At 45.4% G+C, this 21,721-nt stretch overlaps 1 protein-coding gene across 7 annotated transcripts in view; it reads right to left on the bottom strand.

Moving 5' to 3' along the window:
• Positions 1 to 21,721, bottom strand: part of Usp32 (Ubiquitin specific protease 32) — a 99,990-nt gene that overhangs the window by 39,480 nt on the left and 38,789 nt on the right. For all 7 annotated transcript variants that reach the window (XM_075684524.1, XM_075684527.1, XM_075684523.1 and 4 more), the window contains 10 exons: positions 21,173 to 21,301; positions 19,255 to 19,543; positions 18,613 to 18,776; positions 16,090 to 16,171; positions 15,250 to 15,324; positions 13,657 to 13,795; positions 11,435 to 11,540; positions 9,201 to 9,304; positions 5,527 to 5,802; positions 3,196 to 3,497 (listed from right to left, as the gene is read on the bottom strand). In XM_075684524.1, the coding sequence (XP_075540639.1) occupies positions 3,196 to 3,497; positions 5,527 to 5,802; positions 9,201 to 9,304; positions 11,435 to 11,540; positions 13,657 to 13,795; positions 15,250 to 15,324; positions 16,090 to 16,171; positions 18,613 to 18,776; positions 19,255 to 19,543; positions 21,173 to 21,301 (1,666 nt within the window). The remainder of the gene's footprint in view (positions 1 to 3,195; positions 3,498 to 5,526; positions 5,803 to 9,200; positions 9,305 to 11,434; positions 11,541 to 13,656; positions 13,796 to 15,249; positions 15,325 to 16,089; positions 16,172 to 18,612; positions 18,777 to 19,254; positions 19,544 to 21,172; positions 21,302 to 21,721) is intronic.

Genomic DNA, 21,721 nt, shown 5'->3' on the forward strand with positions numbered 1-21,721 from the left:
TATTGTGACAGGAGATTCAGTGCATGCGTGTATTAAGGAATACATACTGTGTCCCATGGCGATAGCCCCTTCCCACGCTTGTTATGCTTCACCGCAACCAAGTAACATTCCTGTACAAAGGCGAAGCTGACTTTCGGGAACCGGCATTATGCAACGCATCATGCTTTCTGAGCTTCAAAGCCAATTGCGAGGACCACAAAGGTGCCACTGCTGACAGCGGCAAATTCTTTCAATAAAAAACACGGCACCCAATGACAAGAAGCTTAATAGTGAACGTCGAAGCAGCTAGGTCTAACGTTGCCGCATTGGTGGCTACGGCTGCCAGTGGATCTGTGTGCGAGAGTCCCTGTTCAAGGCGGTGAGGTAATCGAAACGTTAGTGGTGGTGGCTTTGATTAATGCCGTTTCAGACCTGTGGTCACGGCAAAAAGTCCAGAATATCGGATGGTGAAGGGTTCTTGCGTCCAAAATTTCAGACATTCTGATACACTGACTCTATGGGGTACGTGATGGAGCTGCGAAGCCGTTTGAATTATCAGGCATCCGGAAAGTCTGTCGTTGACTGTACACTGGAAACTTCTCCAGCGGACGACAGAGCGTCAAATACGATTCATTACGACTCCTGTCTGTTACTCAAGCCAGCATTACCACGACTTTCATTCCCTTTCAATAAAATTACAGCTAATTTTCCCTGAACGAAGTACAAATTCTCCTAGTTTTCCTTGAATTTTTCTAGAGTACTCAAAATCCCTGAGAATTCCCGGTTTTCCCAGTTGGTAGACACCCTGAACAAAGGTTTACCAACCCTAACTAACGTTGAGTGACAGAATGGCTTTTTAATTTTGTGTCATAGTGGTGGCTCTGCAGTGACAACCACAGCTTCAAATCCATTGAATGAGTAAATATGGTGACATGGACTCTGCTGCTTAGGTTTCTGTAGAACGCTGGCACTGCTATTGCTACAATGTGGTGGTCCGCGCTCAGCACATTTTGAGGGGCATCCGTATTAACCAGTGTGCGGCCAAATACAGCCAAATTAAAGAGATTGATACCATTAAATAATACATACATTTGCTGGGATCAGAAGGAGAGTCCAAATTACACAGTTTTAGTTTAGCATCTTTAGCGGGATCGAAATGCACATGCACAGAACGCTAAACAACCCATCCTGTTTATTGTACACACACTATTTCTCAGATTTAACGTTACAATTTTTGTGTGGTTTACATAGTTTACATAAAAAAATGGCAGCAGTCCCAGCTTCTGGCTTCGAACTGAATTTGGCAATGTTTTTGTAGAATTAAAAATACTGAACAGGTTTCGCTTAGTCTCATGCCGCCTCGACAACAGAATATTATGGATAGCCTTGAGTTTTCAAGATCACTTCCTGTTTCAAACGCATCCAAGCCTAATGAGAGAAACGCCCGAGATGCCAGTGCCACCTATCGGTGAAGTTGGGAGGTAGGCGCAACGACGGCATAGGGCCTCTGAGATCAGAAGGTTTCAGAGTCTACGGTAATGAGCTTGTACTGCTTGTTTCACCACAGATCAAAGGACATTGTAAGTGCAAATGCAACGCGCTGCTGGCTTTCATTGTGCTGCCTCTCCCATTTACTGAACGCACAAACAGAATCACTTACGTGCACTATGCACACGATATTCAAAGCGTAATGGAATAGTGTATTCGGCACGTAAGCTAGGCTATCACGTACGTAAGCTAGGCTATCACGCCATACTAAAAACCGCTTTCTGCAAAGTTCATTTGCAGAATGGTAACGCTATTTCCCTTAACTCCACTATTATGCTAATGTTAAACTAAAACTGTGTATTATCCAATTTTCTGAGTTGATGAGGGTTGAACTAATGAGGTTTTACTGTACCCTCTATGACTTACCCTCAAAAATTTCAGCTGAACTGCTTTATCATACTTCAAACATTTTAGATAATGTCCTTAGTAGCCCTGGCAGCCTCATTCATACAAATCTAGACTTGTGAAAGGGCCGCAACCCCAAGCTGACAGTTCAAAATTTGGGAAAAATACATTTCCCATGGAGGAGTAATCATGTCCAGTACACCGATGCTGCACGTACGCATTGGCGAATTTTCGTGTGCTGTGTACTTCCGCATGCCACCGCTAGATCACGAGAGCTATTTATTAGTGGCATATACAACCGAATCTCGTCATTTCAAACACTCTTAATTCAAATTTTCGGTTTATTGATTCTGACACTGTGGTCCCGTCAAAGTTATGTGTACTCCAATGGGCGAAGACACCCGCTAATTCGAATGTGCAAGCATTTGCGACGGTTAATTCGAACATACCAGGCTCCGACAATGTTCTCAGAAGTACGCCAAGTTACGTGGCGGCGCCTCCGACCAGCATGGCTCTTACCCTGTCATGGAGGAAAAGCTTAGGAGAGACCCCGTAACACTGCACACTGGGGGGGGGGGGGGGGGGGGGGGGATTTCACCAACTCACAAATAGTAAGGTCGCCGTTTCTGCGTCGGGCCGTAATGCCCCAGCCGCACTAGTGGCAAAATGCGCACCGCGAAACCAGGATAGATCGTGGGCCGCGATTTTTCGCAGCCCAGGTTTGGTCCTGATCCGGGGCCACGATTTCTAATCCTGGATTCCTGGTCCTGATCCTGGGCCGCATTAACACTGGGAAAAATTACGCTGGAGATTCCTGCTAGTCCTTCCTCTCTTATCCATTTCAGTTAGGGTGGCACTTCTTACCTGTGCTTCTTTCAAACACTAACAAGAATGCAACACCATTTTTTAGTAGCACTAAATTGACTAAACAAAATGAATTTCTGATGCAGCTTCAGTGCGGCCTCATTCTGTGTGAGTATGTCCATTTCATACCATATGAAGACCACACTAGCCTGTTGCTCACGAAGTGTAAGAGCTGCAGCAGTTGTTTGGTGCAACATTAGTCGCAATTTACAATAGCTCATTGATCCAAGGAGCATCAGTTCCAAGCGAAATTGAAGTGACTGTGTAGAGTGGCAGTTGAACAAAGACACGTTCCAAAGCATAAGAAAAATGAAAAGAGGTGCAAAGACAAAAGGATGACAGACTGGGTAAAGCACTTTTTCTTACATGCTGGAACAGGTCTTTGTCTAAATTCCAACTAGCCCATCTGTCTGCCTCAAGAGTTGCCATCAAAAATGGAAAAGCTGAGAACCCACTCACAGGTAACCACCATCCTCTGGATCTGGGTGAGTGTCTGGGGTTCACGAACGTGAGGTGGAACTGTGGATGCGCTGCCATCATCACCGAAGCCCGAGCTCTCCAGAGGTGGTGCCACCTGATAAGCGTACAGCCCAACTCCACCTGCCATGGCCTGCACTCGACGCTCATCTGGCAGGAGGGCACGCACCACAGCTCCCCACACCTCGGCCAGCAGCAGCTGCTGTGGGGCCAGCCCACAAAGGGGAGCTAACTGCTGCTTCACCGAAAGGTACCGTTCATCCGGGTTCAGTTGCAGACCATACCTGCACGCGATGTTCAGAAACAACACATGAAGTCTTATCCCATAGCTCTACACCAACTTTAGCCTCTTGACATCACAGCAACATTTACTACTAGACAGTGGCAGTGTTGTGCAAATATTCAAATGGTAGTTTCGAATATTCTGCTATTTGATATTTGGTTCAAAAAAAATGTAATATTAAAAGTGTAATGATCGGTTCACTATATTAAGCTCTGTTGCCATACAGCTGTGTTATACAGCGAAGCATATCTACCATGCAATGAAGCATGCCAAAAGCACAAAGCAGTCCCAATATATGCGATCCTATTTGTCTACCAATGCATGTAACAGTGAACGCACCCGCCATTGGCTGATTCCCGCTGTCGTCTGCTCGAGCATGTGGGCTGTGGACAATGCGGTTGAAATGTAACTATACTGAAACCACTGGCAAAGTTTGCTATGAAGCACAAATTTGGTGGACTGAAGAAACAAAAGGTGTTCAACCTTCAAAAGAAGTGCGGACCACCGTCAGAAGACGTTGATGATAGTTTGCTTCCCGAGCCAAGTGCTAATGACGCCGCCGCCGAGGATGATGGTGGATTAGGCCTAGTGGGTGGAAGCCGCTCCCCTGACAACCGCTGTGTTAACCACACGTTTTGGCACAACACCGTCATGTTGGAGCCCACTGATTTATCGAAGATTGAGAAGGATGCAGAAAAAAAAAATACTCCGTGATGTTGCATCAATGCCGGCTAACAAGCGAAAATCAGATCTCGTTTGTGCGGCCGACGCTACCACTGCCTCGGATACCGCTGCGGAAGGCTCAGATGTGATGGATACACGCTTTGCTGTGGTGAGTCTTGACACTATAGACACTCTGCTGTTGTCTTTCAAGTGCAAGGTGAACGCAATTACAGCCTCACCATAAAGATGGTTGTCTCGTGCAAGGTCTGCGGTGATAGCGCGTCAGCGTGGAGCTTGCCGTGCACGAACAGCGGAACAATGTGCAACCCATTCGTCGTGGCCATTCTTGCTTCACGCGCTATTAGGCAATACCAAGCAGGACTACATGCCTGGTGCCTGCTGACAATATTAGAATTGTGAATAATTGTAAATAGACTACAATTTTGTGCTTCAGTTGGCTCAAATTAGACTTTCGTTTTTCAACACTCTCTCAAATAAAATTTTACAGGAATTGCAAACTTGAAGAAACTAACTCTGCCTTCAGAGCAGTTAGCACTGCTATTTTTGTTGTGACATGTAGCTTTATTTGTAGAGCACACAATGGTAAGAGTTAATTTTCAAATAACATTCCCAAAAATGTTTAATTTTCCCCTAAATTGGAGCATAAAGTGGGTGTGTCTGCAACATTGAAACTCAAACTGCTACAGCTCGGCTAAAAATCATCACATCAAGAAAGTACTCCTACCATAGTGAGGCTTACGGTATGCTTTTCAGTATGCAGACATGTGCCACTAGTATCTCTTTAATAAGAATTTTCTGTGTTATTCTACCTTCAAACAATGGATAATTCATTTTAATTATCTCCAAAACTAACTGACATGCAAGAAAATCACATTTTTGAAATCAGCGTAACAAAATCGTAATGTTAAGTTTGTTTTTTAATAGATGAAAAAATTAAACATTTCTCTCTCAACAGTGTCCCCTCTTAATTACAAGTGCACTGATATACACAGCTTTTACAAAAAACAAAGGAAAATTAGAAGCCTGGTTACATGCAGACCTGGTATACTGAATAAGGTAGGTGAAGGCTTTGACAGAATGAAGCAAAAAACCAGATTTCGGTCTGCTGGCATTTCACAGCTATTGTTAGACTCAGAAAAGCAACAGAATGTAGGAAGCCAAGGCGCAAAATCACACACGTGGGGAAGTGCTGCTGTATGCGTAGTTGACAGCCTCTGTGATGTAGACATATCAGACACATAACGCACACAGATAAACTGCTGTAAAGTAAATAATCATAGAGAGTGCTGGTAAAAGTGCAAAGAGGTGCAAAAGGTAGTAGTACAAGATGAAAGGGGCCCACATACCTGATGGGCATGCTGCCGTCTAGCCGCACTACAACCACCTCAACGTGCACACAGCTCTCCATGGGCAGTGGCAGTGAGAGGAAGTTGAAAGGATCGAAACGGACACTTGTGTGGCCGCACACCTTGCAGGTTACCGTCGACTGCAGCTGGCCGTGGAACAGGTCCACCACCACAGATCGGTTGCGCAGAGCGTGGTTTTCCCACGCCTCGCGAGCAACTTCATCATCAGGTCGCCCTGCACTGTCTTTCAGTTCGACGTATGGCTTTTCTTGTACCCTGTTCAGCACAAAAACAAAGAAGAAAAAAAAAAAGAATTGATAGGAAAATGGCCTGACATTCGAAAGCACTACATCTTGTACTGTGCAGTAGCTCATGCTATAGTAAAATTATTCACTAATGAAAAATGTTATTCACATTACTTCGGACATTCCAGCCAACTGTGTCATTTGAATTGCTTTACAGCCAACATCTAATTTTTCGGACTAGGAAAGAAGACGAGGCCAGGCAATGCCAAGAGCAGCACAGGAGCTGAATTGACTGGGAACCGAAGAAATAAATCAGTTGAGTTTGAGCTCCGGTGCTGGAATAACGCCTCTTCTCTCTCTCATGTGCTCTACAATTGGTGACTGCGGACGTCTGGATCAACATGAAACTTGTGCCTGGTAATAATGCGCCACACAAAAAGGAAGTGAAGCAATGCCGAACACCAATGATGAATGTCAGCAAGAGTTGACCAATCCGGGAGCCGCTGAGCCCGCTTCAGCCGCTGTGATTGTCTCGAACGTCATCCACGTGCCAGAATTTTGGGAGCGAAACTTGATGGCATGGTTCATCCAAGCAGAGGCCTGTTTCCAAGTCTCGTGGATTATGTCACAGATGCACTTCCAGCGGCCGTCATCAACAAGATTGCGTGCTTTCTCCTTTCATTCGCGCACACCCTCCCAGCATCGCCTTATGAAGCAATCCAGGCTGCCGTGCTTGATCGTACAGCTACGCTGAATGCTCAAGAATACAACAGCTACTCTCATTCAAACAGCTGGGCAATCAATACCCAAGCCAGTGACTGCGCTGAATGCTTCACCTTCTCGGCCGACGCGCTTCCACCACAGACAACGCCGTGACAACAACATACGTGAGCTATTTCTTCAGCGCTTGCCCACCCATGTCCAGATGGTGCTGGCCACTGCTTCAACCCAAGATTTGTCAGAGCTTGCTGTGTTGGCCGGTAAGATGATGGAAGTTGCCAATCCACTTCCGCTGGTTGCAGCCGTGATGCCGGCGCCGGCGACGCACACTGCGCGTTCTTCACCTCCAAACCGGCCGGAGACAGCATCAACAACATTCCCCATTGCTTAGCTGTGTGATAGACTGGCTGAGCTCCTGGTTGCGACCACTTGTAGGAACATTTCTCTTTGTTCCCGTTGTCATCACCGATCTCCATCTTGTCGAAATTGTCCATCCAGTGAGTGCGAGTGCTACAGTGCAGCAGATCAGCCAGCCATCTGCTAGTATCACTGCCGCTTTGGTGCGGAAGCACGTTGCTGCCTTCTTCCTTGCACTTGGTCGGGAAACCATCCGGCCGACCGCTAACGGCAACGAGCGGTCACGGCCCCACCACATGTCGCCTCTTCTACTTCATCGATAAGATCACTGGCAAACGCTTCCTGATCAGCATGGGTGCACAGGTCAGAATTTTACCTGCTACACGAGCGAATCGCACAGCTCGTCCCCTTCTGTACTTGCAAGACGTGAATGGCACTCGCATTCCAGTATTTCAACAACGCTCACTCCCACTTAACCTGGGCCTGCGAGGAGTGTTCCGATGGTTGTTCATGGTTGCCGATATCATTACCGGTGCCGATTTTATCACAGACTGTCGCCTCATCACAGACGTCAAACAATGTCTCCTGGATGCAACAACCTACCTCTCTGTGCAAGGCATTGCTACACCGGAAACCACAGATTTAGCGCTCTCTTGCACTAAGGTTTCCAATCGACCCTTTGCCACTTGGTTATGAGAATTTCCTGAAATCACCGCACCGCCCTAGTGGAAAAAAACCAGTCTGCCCCGACTTAGACACCACATCCTCACTGCAGGACCTCCTGCATCCTTCCGGCCATGTCGCCTTGCTACAGGCAAGCTCAAAGTTACGCATGCAGAGTATGAGCACATGTTGGAATTTGGCATTATTCGACTGTCTGCCAGTAACTGAGCAGCTCCACTCCACATGGCGTTATGATCGGCCAGCTGTAAACTAACTATAAGAGAAGTAGCCTATAGCACTTCAGAGAAGGAATGTGCCTGCGTGGCTTGGCCAGCCCAGAAGTTGTCATGTTACTTGTATGAAGCAAGGTTCATCTTTGAGGCCGACCACTGCCCTCTGACATGGCCTAATCAAATGTCACAAAAAAATGGAGCCTCACCCTCCAACAGTAACTCCCCGTTAGATATAAGAAAGGAAAATTGCATAGCAATGCAAATGGCTTGATAAGGCTAATTTGAAACTCGTTCTGCATTTAGAGATCTCAATGTTTTTAATTTTTTTTAGCTAGGAATCCCCTTTCATTTAGCAGGACTCCATCCATGATTGCTAACTTTGTCGGCACAAAATTCCTTTGCAATTTGCATAGCAAAAGGCAGTCTTTGTTGTTTCTGCACTCATGTTTTCTTTGAAGCCTGGAAGGTCTAAAGAGAGATTCAAGATACTTCAGTGCAGCGCAGAGCCACATTGTGGCGTTTGCTTTGCTGCTGCCTGTTATTTGGGGTGTATGTCAGCATTTCGCAACTGGTTGCTGCAAGCTAAGTCACCCCCCTTGCCAACAGCCATTCTCTTCCTGGCCAGCAGTTATCAGCATTGTCCAGTCGAGATTTTCTGGGCCATAGAGGAGCTGTTGCCATTGGCCAGCGAGGGTAGTGACCTTCTAACCTATCCCAGCCCGCTGCGAAGAATCGCTTCGTGAAGCCAAAAATGTGTACCCTTCGGACAGACTTGCAGTGCCACCAAGGCAAGATGCAGATCATGCTGCTCTCTAGAAAGGGAGTTATGTAGTCCTCGCAACATCAGCGCGATTGCCCTAAGAGAGAAGACTAGGTCAGGTGATACCACGAGTGGCGCGGGAGCTGAATTGGCTGGGAACCGAAGAAATAAAAGGTCAGTTGAGTTCGAGCTGCGGTGCTGAAATAATGTCTCGTCTCTCTCTTATGTGCTCTACACAGTTTATGCTACAAGGACGATGAAGCTGCGTGGCAGGAGTTGTTAAGTACTGTGATCTGTACCTCGTAAAGTACTAGTATGCCTTTGTATTTGAATAAGTTTGCCTTCCAATGTAAATGAACCCCTGTACTATTTGTCCGACCTCCCGACGTCATACTCATCAGCAAGGAAGCAACCATCGTCGTGCAAGTGCGGATGACAACATGGGTCTGCTCAGCCTCCATGTGATGCCCCCGTGGCCTAGGCTAGAGCACAACCCTTAGTGTAACGCCGGACTCCACAGACCACCGCTTCCAAATTTTACAACAGGTTGCAACACTGCACTAGGAAGCACAGTCAGCAATACTACTTTTTTTCAGTGTTTGTTTCTTGCACTGGAAGGCCCTTTGAACTATAAGAGACTAGCCACAGCAGAGGCCATGCACATTTGCTACTGTGCTTCTAAAGTGCTGAACCCACCTATTGAGATCCTCATGTAGACCATCAAGGAGAAAAGCCAGCAGCTCCTGAGAGTCATGCTGCTGAAAGCCATTGAACCTAGGTGCATATTTCCCAATTGTCCACTGGAAGGAAAGCAGAATACACTATGATCTCAGCACTTGCAATGATGACATAGGCTTACCCAGTGGCAAGTTCTTACAGACAAGCTAAACACAAAGTTATAACATACTGCTTTATATTAAAAAGAAATCGAAATGCCACAACTAATGCAAGCCTTTATTCAACCCAATGAGGAAGACTTAAAATTGTTTATCATCTACAGGGTGTCTACCAAGTTGACATTTCCAAAGTTCTCCAGGTTTTCCCTGAGTGACGTAGAACTATGTTTTATGTCAAGAAGGGCTGAAACCATGTCGCCCGATGCTGTCACTCTCTTGTAAGCATATGAAAAACAAATTTAAAAAATGACTTAATCCAGTTTGAATACTAAGGAGTAGTGTTTATGTTATTCAAGAAGAGAATAGAAGGGAGGGATTAGTAAAACACAAAGCAAATAAAATGTCTTCGAAAAAAATTGCAAATAGAGTCAGACATTCTCAAATACAAATAAAAAAGAGAAGCATACAGAAGCAAATATTTTCGAACACAAGCTATTTTTATCAACTGATAGCAAACTCAGTGGTATAAGAGCCGAACTTTGTCATCGAGATTCTCTCTCAACAGCTTGTAAGTCAACCTCAACTGTCCTGACATACTCTCAGCCTGCGCACAACACCTGAGTGTTGTGTTTCATTGCTTTAAAGAGTTTGTTTTGGTTTGCATAAGGGACACCTCCATCTCAGCATGAGCCAAAGTGTTGGCTTTTGAGCTCAAGCTCCTTCAAAACAGCGGCAGCACACTTCCTTTCCCTTTCATTCCTCAATGCATAGGTCCTTTTTGCTCTTGTCCTCCTTCAACCACTTGTTCGCCCCACGGACCATTCGAAGCATCTTCTTGGTAGGTTGCACAATCCAAGTCTGATTTTTTGAACTCCCTAGGGGCCACGAATATGTCCGAAAAATCGGAAAGTTGGAAAAAATAAATTAATGTCATTTACTGCCCTTAAGAGCTCAAACCGCCCCAGGGACATTCGAAAACGCTCTGAAGGCCTGTCAGTAAATGTATTAGGCAAATAAGTGCTCATACTATAACAGGAGATACCGGGTGCACGTGTGTATAATTAAGGAAAACAATGTGTCCCGTGGCAATAGCCCCTTCCCACGCTTGTTATGCTTCACTGCAATACTTTTGCGTATGCTTCGCCAGGTGACATTTCTGTACAGAGGCGAAGCCGACTCTTGGGAACCGGCATTATGCAACGCACCGTGCTTTCCAAGCTTCTAAGCCAATCACGAGGAAGAATGGGGAAGAATGCCGGCTAGCTTCGCGTAAAGCAAGGCCAACAGACATGGGCTTTTCTCGTGCAAGCCAATGAGAAGTACATGGGTGGTGAGATGCTTGTGGTGATCTTGCCCCAGCATTTCTTCTGGATTTCTCAAGCCGACAGGCTGCTGCGACAAATTTCTCGCATTTTGTAAAAGGCCCGTTTTGGGGCCACCAAAACAACGCCTTAGTGGAGCTCGCATATCGCTTGTTGCTCGTGACCCCTCTTTTCAGTTGTTATAGCAGTGCCATTCTCAAATGTCGAAAGCCGCGGCTTGTTAACGTGACTGGAGCGTGCAGGAAGCAGAGTTAAACAGCTAAACGAGTGAACACAATCAGCAGCCAGATGGAGGAAAGCGGCGGGGAGGGGCATTGGCCTCCCCGGTATTATAGTTTTCTCACGACAGCTGTTTGATATGAGTTTGATTTGATATTTTGATTTTTTTCATGTAACCAGGTTATAACAATTACTGGTTACAACAATGGAATTTTGGTGGCAGTTGAATATTGTTATAAGTGGGTTAGACTGTATCATGCACACCATCCATGATAATTTTTTGCATAGAACAGCGAGCTAATTGATAGCAAATAATGACTAATTATTTTATTGTCTCAGAAGCACTGAAAATAAAAGGGCGGAGGCTTGGGATAATCAGTCATTCATAAAGCCCCGCGCAGCCCGAAGGACGAGGGCTCTGAGAGATGACACACAATGTGCTGTGTGTGTCGTCTCTCTTAGTCCTCATCCTTAACGCTGTACGTGGTGACAACATTGAAAATAGTTTCTGCCAGTTTGTCACTACCAAAACTCTAGGGATGTCTGTGCTTACCCTTAGCTTGAGAGGTGCTACAGTTTTCGATGTTCCACTCCACAAGTCATGGACAAGGTCACCATATCGCTTGGCGATGTGACCTTTCATTCCTAAAGGGTTCATTCTAGAATTTAAGAATAATGAGTGGAGGAAAGAAAAGCATAAAACAAGGTAATTGGAACTAGACAAAATCCGAGCAACCAGCATTTTGCTCATATTCCTAAATTGTTGTGTCCCCCCCCCCCCCCCCCCCCCCTTATGCAGTCTACTCTTCAATTTCATCGTGTGTAGGACAGCCCCACTCGTCAATTAAAGTAGATACTGCACTTCAACAATATTACTTAGCAATTTTTGCAATGGATATTTAAGAAATGCATCCCCACTACATTACTTTGGGCAGATGCCGAGACTTCCTGGTCATCAAATTTCAGCTTGGGGAATCGACGATCGGCACAGCTCAAGCAACTCAAGCACAGCGACCATTTCAAAGGCACTACTGCTCATAGACTTTCCAAATCAAGTGGAATGTTTGAAGATACAGCTAAACCTCGCAATAATGAAATCAGCGGGAGACGTGTAAAAATTCGCTTTCACGAGAATTTCGTCATTGCAAAATGAGACAGCACAGATAGCTAATGCATCGCAGAATGAAACTTTACTGTCAAAATACCGTTAGCCTACTTTGGCAAGCTTTGCTAGAGGATATAGAACCGCACTGCCAACAGTACAAAGTGTGCCGCATGCATCAATCAGCAGTGGCAGCACTGCCGTGGAGCAGTATTCTCGGTCAATTGCTTTTGGAGGTACGATCACTTTTGCAAGATTTTGCGTAACTTGGCATTGGATGCAGAGCAACAGCGCTCCACGCAAGCAGCAGCATTTCTCCAGCGCACAGTCACCTGCAGACACCAACACGTCTCATGCCAAGAGCGAAAGTGATCGTATGTCATATATCCGAAGGCAGTCAATCGAGATTAAGACCCCTTCCATACAAATCTACGTACAATCTATGGGGTACTTGTTTGGTGGCACCGAAACCAGCGTTCTTGAAGCAAGGAATGTATATTCCTGAACAATTGCTTAATCACGGCCCGATGCCTGGCACTCCATGCTGCTACCGCCATCTCAAGCGTCATAAACAATTCCACGTCGGTGGGACCTGGATTTCCTTATTTTTGCTGCATTTTGCTCGCCGAGGCACAGATTAAGCACTGCACTAGGCGTGCAAAAACAGTCATCACATCAGGTACGTTCAATTCGCCTGCACAACTGAACCAGTTCATGGCAGTTCATGAGAAGTTCAGAAATTGTGCGGCTCGATTTCTGAGGTTCAGGCCCAGCGAGACACTCGAAACGAATGCAAAGGTGCAGACTCGGCGCTAGCATTACATTATGTTAGAGGTACTGAACTGCAGGTATGATTGGCTTCTGGGGCATAAATGCACACCACACTTGCGGAGACACATCAGATTTGTTAAGCAAAATTTTAACGGCACTTGCACCCGTGTGCTGCATCGTCTGCTGTGCCACTGCTTCGTACCTGTACGGTTACACCATGTTGGCACCCACAGTGGAGTGGGTACAGCAAAATCATGAACAAGCCCCGCACCTCTTCTGCATGTTTTGAAACGAACTTCGTAGTTCAGCGGGTGCCATTGCTGCACCGCTGAAATGAATGGTAGGCTGCAGCATTTGGTGAACTGGTTCAGGTGGCCCAGGCGAATCGAACATACCTATAACATTCCGATGGCAATACACGTGCTGCTTCGAACGGGCGATCATCAAACAAGATGGCGGCCATGACGTGTTTCCAGCGCACGCGACCACTCCCAGTGCTTGTATGTTCTTGTGAAGAAAAAAATGGCAGTGCCCGTGCAAGTGTATTGTGGTGGTATTTTACACAATTTTAGTGCAAAGCAATCATATTTGAGCACATTTTGGAGCCTGCTAGCCTTGCACGAATAGATCATATGAGAGGTTACATTCTGGCAAATTTCGTTGATGCGCCATTGTAATACAGCGACATTTCTTTGTTTAGAGGTACAAAATGCATTTAATCCTATGGGTGTTTGACGGGGATATGAAAATATTTCGTTGTCATGAGAATTTTGTTGTCGTGGGTTTCAACTGTACTGGGGTTAGGCTCCTAAAGTTAACACCCTTGCATGCTTTCAACTTTACAGCTATTATGGGTATGTGTCCCAGGACCCCAAACATACAGCTATAAAGCAGCCACTAACCTGTTTAATTCATAAAGGTGCTTTTCGTTGATGAAATACTGAGTAAGTGGCCGCGTGTTACTGACACACTGAAGGGCAGCATTCATGAAGCATGTGTTGCCAAGGTTGTTCAAGCCTGTGGCACCTTTCTCTGTGGGGCCTGCAACAAAATTACAATAAAGATGGCTGCTGATGACAATAGCTACTGTCCACAAGAATGCGACCACACACACAATGCTGAACTGCAGACAAGAGACATCATAGCAATATACCCCCACAGTGTTCATGAACTAAGAGACCAAGGGAGTTTAACTTGTTCAAGTACTAGTAACACAGGCAAAGCAACATTAACTTTGAGATGTGAAGGCGCAAGGTAGAAAATCTGTCCCATGAGTTACAATACTTAACTTTCACTAACAACACAAATGTTTTCTATGTGTCATGTATATTCAAGCAACTTTTGAAGTTGCAAATGTAGCTTTTAAACAGAAATGGTGATCCAAGCAGTGCAATTTACACTAGGTGCATTTCAATGATCTTATGAGACGACACCTATAAATATTCTATAGCACAAGAGAAAATATGGTACCGTATTTACTTGCATAATGATCACACTCGCATATCGTAACCCTGAATTTTGTCATCAAAATCCAATTTTTTTCTTTCTCGCAAAATTATCGCACTCCGAACTTGCTGCGGCGATATGTCGTGTGGCAAGTCCATCTAATCATGACTGTGCTTACCATCTGTCAAATGCTATGTGAACGACTCTTCAAGTTATACCAAGTGACCTGCATGCCTCAAACAGATTCTTAAGTAGATGCCCCATTTCATCCCTTTCATCACTTTCCACACTTCCATGAAAAAAAAAAAGCTGCAACCAAACTTGCCTTGGCTTTATTACTTGTAGGCTTTATAATCGTTGTGGTTAACGACAACAACAAAAAAAGAAGAAGGTGCATTTCAGTTCCTCTCGTGCACTCATAGGCACGCAACAAATTGCGAGCGGCAATAGTAGTAGCCACGTTTACACTGATACGTTAGAAGTGTACCCTATTCATATGCTGACGCTTGTAACACAGCTAAGATATTCGCCCAGCCTTAGCGGAAACGTGCCGCATTAGGATAGTAGTGAAGACAAATGCTGCAGTTTTCGCAGCATGCCTGCCATGTGTTTCTATGCTATAGGCAGCTAAACGTGCCCATCTCTGTTTCTGTCCCCTCAAAGTGGACATGGCTATGTTATTGCCACAAACTTGAAGATATTAACGATATTATTCATTATTGATACGGAAGAAACTGTTTCAATGCACATAATGTATTCTCAAGAAGAAAAAAAATCATGTTCGGCAAGTTCGGCTTGCTCCGCCAGCCACCATTTTTGTTTTGGTGTCCCACACTGTTACAGTGGCAGCCGCCTGTTTGTTGCGGGATGAAAAGAAAAAAATTCTTTTCACAGAAAATTTAACCCGCATAACGATCGCGCTCCTGAATTTTCGCCAATTTTTTTTTACAAGAAAGTGTGATCATTATGTGAGTAAATACGGTAAATTTCTATCTACCGCACAAGGAACTGCGTTCCTACACACAGTCCATTCAAAAGAAGCTGCTTACCTTGGTTCTTTTGATCCACCTTGGAGTTGATTATGCAAGACATTTCTTCTGGCCATGTCTGGTCTTTATTTCTCACTGAATAAAAAAGAAGGATTTTAAGAAGAGTGGCGATTTGGCATTAAATGCAAGAGAAATGAATCAGGCATTACATTGCACTTTTTTAGCTTTGCAGATCATTTAAGCTCGCTCGACACACATCTTGCCTTTTTGAGGAGCGAAGTGCAAGTAACGATGGTCCGGAGCAGACTGAGGTAATGGCGCTTCAGGGAAGTGGCCCTTTCCCTCTCTCGGGTGCCCACTCACCAGCTACACTGCACTCTCTCCCTTTCCCAGCTCATACTGGCTTCTAGACCACCCACACTCTTGTAAGCTCTGCCACCTCCACTCTACCACAAGACTGGCTTTGCACATTTTATAAACTTTTTCTGCTTTGACATTCCTAATGCTAAGGCATTAAACATAAAAGATAAATGAAACCACATAACCGAGAGGCAAGTAATTTGTGACTAGACTATTGAGACATGAATAGCCTGCTAACATATGGTTTCTTAACATGTAACAGTTTCAATCACCATAGGTCACACTTTTTATTTACCTTTTTTTTTTCCGTGTTCATCTTTAAGTAAAACAAAATATGTGCTCCTTGACAATACTATTTCAATTTTTCTATGCCTTTAAATGTTTCAAAGACTGCTGGCCTGTTTCATAAGGCAGTAGTATTGGCACCATGTGTGCAAGGAAGTCTTTGGATCTGTAATCACTCAAAGCCTATGTAACTCCTTGACTGATGGACAGTCCTTAGCTATAGTAGTATAAAGATTCTATAAGATATAAGCTCACCTTCAATAAGAATTTGCTCGCCATCTTCAATACCAAGCTGCTCCAATGTAAAGCCTTCTTCTTCAAGTGGAGTCAGATTATTCTTATGTGCAAGAGGAAGAAAAAAGTAGGTTAAAACTATCAACACACGAGAAAAAGGCTACTTGATGTCTCAGAATATTCAAACTATCCAAAATAAGAATTATCAAATGAAACTAGGTAACTAACATGTCTGCTATACAAGCGCAACATGTTTTAGCGAAAAAACATGTCAACCCCTCTCAAACATAGAATGTGTGAATCCTTTTAACCCTTTGAAGGTTTTCACCGTACATGTACGGCGGCGGTTTTCTGTCCCATAAGGTCTTTGCCGTACGGGTACGGTTCCGACCCTCCATTTGAAATTTTGCGCCATAATGACGATGCGTGCTCACCGAGAGGTGCTGCCACATCTTAGCACTTACAAGAAGTGTTTGAAATTTGCGCTACCTTCTTGGGGACATAAACAGAACTGATTGCTAGCTTCAGCGCGTCGCTCAGACTGCGGCAACGCCCCTTTGGCGATTTTGGTTTCGCCACGTGATCACAACGGAGGCGCGCGAAACGTCATTTTCTTTGTCGGCACTCTCTTGCAGGGCGGTGGAAGTTGATTTCTATCTTGATTGGCGCTGCTCTTAACGTGTTTATCAGCGACGTTCGCGATCGCGAGGTATTCTCGCTCTCAGTGGCAACACGCTTTCGCGGTTTCGGTTCCGCCGCATGATCGCAACGGAGGCGCTCGAAACGTGGTTTTTCTCTTTGTCGGCACGCTCTCGCAGGGGTGGCGGAAGTTGATTTCTATCTTGATTGGCACTGCTCTTAGCTTGTTTACCACCACCGCTCACGAGGTATTCTCGCTCTCCGCGGCAACGAGCTTACGCGAGAGGGTGCATCAGACCTCTGCCCTAGGCAGCCGCACGCAGAGACGTCATGTGTGCGCCAACACAATTCCTCGCTCCAAGAGAACAGACACGCATTTTAGGTGTGCAGACTGCGATAAGGCGCTGTGCGTAGACCCGCGTTTCAAGGAGTACCACGCTTGGAAGTACTATTGACCATTTTGCAGTTCTGAGTAATGCCGACACCGAAATACTGTTCCTAATTATATTTTAGTATTTATTCCCGACTTTATACATTTTGTACATTCAAAAGCCGCAATAAAGTACAGTAGAAACCCGCTGTTACGTTCCTCACTGCTGCGTTTTCCCAGCTGCTACGTCGTTTTCATCCGGTCCCGGCATAGCTTCCATAGGATCCAATGTATAAGGAACCCCGCTGTTACGTAGTAGCTTTGAAAACGTTCCCGCATGATACATCGCAACTTAGCACCCCGAACCCGCCTGGGCTAATGTAGGCAACGCGCTCCAACCGTCAGTTTTGGCTTTTGACGAGTTTTGGCCAGGCTTGGCTATAGAACTGGCTGGAAGAAGCCGCACGGCAGTTTGAGAGGCCGCCACTAAGTGGCCATTCGTGAAAAATGCTCTCACCATCATCACTGTGATTAAGGTCACCGCATGGTTTTTGGACGGGTCGACTCACAGAGGAAGGAAACTCGGGAGAGGCCCTGGCGTCACTGTTTGTGAAGCTAAAGTGAAGCCGGAAGTTGGCGTTACTCATGGCGTTGCTCCGCTTATCGGGCCAGCTCTCCTCTCTTGTTTACGTTTCTCGTGAAACCACGCCGCGCCGCGCGCAACCAGGCTGCTCGGACGCGCGCGCTCCGCAGCAATACTAAACAAACATTAGCACGTTAGTATGACTACGCCAAAGAGGGCAAAATTTCCCGCGGATATTCCTTCGTCCGTTGCCATTGCCGTGGCGCGGTGACGACGAGGAGCATGAGCCGCATGATGCTGGGGAGTTGCCAAATCCTAGCTTTGGAGAAGCCGTCGCGGCTCTGGACCTCCTCCGCAGGTACGTCGCACCTCACAGCGACGCTGACAGCAATGCGACCTTCCAGGCTATTGAGAAACGTGTGGTGAATTACAGCGAGCGAAAGAAACGGCAAGCCACCATTCTAGACTTCTTTAGGTCCTAAGCGCACTCTGTGGAAATAAATTGTCTATAGTTGAAGCTGCACTTTTTTCATTCATTTTCGGAGCTTTCCTCACTGTTGTGTTTTCCCGGCTGTTACGTTTTTTTCCCCCGGTCCGGTGAAAAACGTATGAACGGGGTTCCACTGTAATTTGACCACGTGGGAAAGTTTTTTTCAAAATAATTCGACCCTCAAAGGGTTAAGAACGTATAAGTACAGTAGCATGCTAGATGACCTAGTTACTTTTGCGGTCATGGATGAATTAGCAGTGGAAAAGGGATCGATGCGGCATGAAAGCATCAGACAAGTAAAAAGCACACAAGATACAAGGCTATGACATATGCCCTACTTGTCAGTTGCATATCTTCCAGTTGTCTTACACTGTGTGACATGAAAAAGCCTGTTTGTACGTAAAGTGACAGATGAGTGATGCAAGGTAAGAAGAAGAACAAAGAATAAACATGACAGCTCACCTCGTCCTGCAGTTGCCAGAGGCGCGTGTCCTCTGGCCTCAGTCGCAGCCTTGTGCAGAGGAAGTCGAACACCTGGCGCAAAGTGGACGTCCTGCTAAAGGATGCTTGGTAAGCCAAATACCTCTTTGGACTCGTGCTGGGCTGGCCTGGAGCAACACCCCCTACTGCATGCAAAAAAAAATCATGCTGATCCACCAGTGCATAGTCCTCGCAGCTTGCTGTAATGGAGTTCTCGCAGCATGCTGCAAGGACTGTTTTGGTATGCACAGATACGAGACATTTTAATGGAGCGTTTACAGTATATTTTGCTCAGACCAGTGCACAGTAAAGCCTCATTAATATGTACCCACTTAATGAGTAAATGTGGTTTAAATATAGCTGCGATGAGTCCCCGACCCTGCCGCCAGTGAACTTGATGTCCACAGAGAACAGAGAAACAGGCACAAGACCAGTCAAACCGATGTAGCACTGATATATTAGAGATACCACGAGAATATCACATGTCTACGTGTCTCCAAGGAAATGTGTATGCTAAAGATTTTGCTTAAATCTCAGGCAACACATGGCACAGGTTCTTCAAGTGACACGGACAACCTCATGATCTCTTTGTGCCCACAAACTTCAGCATGGAGTGTGGCTCACCATAGGCAGATGCCACACTACCAACTACAGATGTCCAGCTGTTGCTGTTTGGCTGTCGAGGGCCAGACTGCGCAGGCTGGTGGCGCCACAGCCGTAGGCACGGTGGGTACAGCTCCAGCTCTGGTGTGGCACCAGTGCTCCCACTACGGATGAACTGTCTGGGCAATGCAGGTGAGCCCCCATACCACTGGAACAGCGCCCGCCAAATTGCCTCCGGCACTGCTTCAAAATCCCGGCCACGGGCCAGTGGGCGTACAAGGCGGCCACCTTCACCAGTCAAAACGGCCGCCTGCACATAGGTGGTGGAAGCATATGATCACGACACAAGGATCACTTTCAGTCACTTGAGACACTAACTTGCACAAGGGACAGCAATTGTGATCCGTCACGTTAGACAGTACCTCCAACCACAATGACTCACTGTAAATATGAATGTTAAATGGCTGCAGCAACCTTGAAAACATACACAGTGGCAATAATTTTAAAAGGAACTACACTTGCTGACAAAATTTAATGACTTCATACCGGTTTAGTGAAGAGAACACACACACAAACAAAGTGGGAAGAGCAATATAAAAGTTCTTGTCCACTTCGTGCTATCGAGTTTTCGTGTTTCGACTTGCTATTTGGCTGACAAACTGTTAAATCGCCATTGTCCTTGCCAGCTCTATGCTGTCTTTGTGCAATGCCCTGCCTGTCAGTTAAATGTACTAAGAATAAAACAACCAGCCCAGTTTCACAACTTCCAGCTTGGACATGTCAACTGCAGGCAGATAGCACAGCATGGCGTGGAATATGAACAACTGGCTGTGTGTACCTCTGTGAAACATTTAGCTCACAAAGCTAAAATACAACATATGAAAATGCCACGGCAGTGTCAAGTCAGTGGTATCCCTGATTTCACAATGCCGTGGCATATTCATATATTTCCATATAAAATTTGGAGCAATTTTGTAGCAGCAAAATCTTAATTCTGGAACAGTTTGGAGCACCCAAATACAGATTTTGAAGCGCTTTGGAGCAAATAAATGCCAACTGTTGGACATATCCTAGGCTATATCGAGCACTTAAAGTTTACATGTGTTATTCTAGAAAGTATTTGCTTGCTGTAAAACATTGTTGCTCTGCTGGTAAGTATAAAAAATGGAAACATATATTTGAGTACCACTTTAATTAATCATCATCATCATCAGCAGCAGCAGCCCATTTTATGTCCACTGCAGGATGAGGGCCTCTCCCTGCGATCTCCAATTTCCCCCATCCAGCGCCAACCGATTCCAACTAGCACCTGTGAATTTCCTAATTTCATCGCCTCACCTAGCCTTCCGACGTCCTCAACTGCACTTTCCTTTGGCACCCATTCTGTAACCCTAATGGTCCATTGGTAATATAACCTATGCATTATGGGACCTGCACAGTTCCATTTTTTTTTGTTTTTTCACTTAACATCAATTAAAATATCAGCTATCCCCATATGCTCTCTAATCCAAGCCACTCTCTTTCTGTCTCTTAACGTTACGCGTAACATTCTTCGTTCCATCAGTCCTTGCGCAGCCTTAACTTGTTCTCAAGCTTCTTTGTCAGTCTCCAAGTTTCTGCCCCATATGTCAGCACCAGTAAAATTCACTGATTGTACACCTTTCTTTTCTATGATAATGGTAAGCTTCCAGTCAGGAGCTGACAGTGTCTGTCATATGCGCTTTAACCCATTTTTATTCTTCTGTAAATTTCCTCCTCATGATCAGGGTTCCCTGTCAGTAATTGGCCTAGGTAAACATACGCCTTCACGGACTCTAGAGGCTGACTGGCAATCCCGAACTCTTGTTCCCTTGCCTGGTTACGAGTGGAAAAGATTAATGCTTACAACAGTACCAACAGTTAAAAGTCAAATGAGGGCCATTCACAGTTTTGCACTTACCTTTATGATGTTGGGGGCAACAAGGCCAGAGTTGTCAATTGACGGTGGTCGCTGTACAAATGCAGGAACCACTTTTCTAGAGACACTTGGAGATGGGTTTAACGATGATGGACATGATGACTCTGGGCACTGCATTTCAGTAAAAGAAGGATGTCATTAGCCAGAAATGCTTATGCTGTGACAAGGTATCACACTTGTGAGTAAAAATTTTAATCCTGCCAAGAAATGCAGGACAACCTCAAAGACAGGAGTGCTCCAATGAGAACTTGAAAAATCAAATTAGATACGTACTACTTTCTGCGACTATTGCAACATAAAGGATGGTTGACATCAAATCACTACAAACAAAACTTGAAGACATTTATACATAAAGACTGCTTTACTGCTGCTCGAAATTAATCATAACAAACTGAGCCTAACATTCCCAAGGATGGCGACGCTAGATTTACATTCAGGTAAGTGGTTAGTTAGTTTGTGACTGTGTACATTTGCACTTCAAAACTGTGCTCTGGCGAATGAAAGTGCAGAAATCTAGGTGCTCATCTTATT

Source organism: Dermacentor variabilis, chromosome 3, assembly GCF_050947875.1.
Source record: "Dermacentor variabilis isolate Ectoservices chromosome 3, ASM5094787v1, whole genome shotgun sequence".
Taxonomy (NCBI): domain Eukaryota; kingdom Metazoa; phylum Arthropoda; class Arachnida; order Ixodida; family Ixodidae; genus Dermacentor; species Dermacentor variabilis.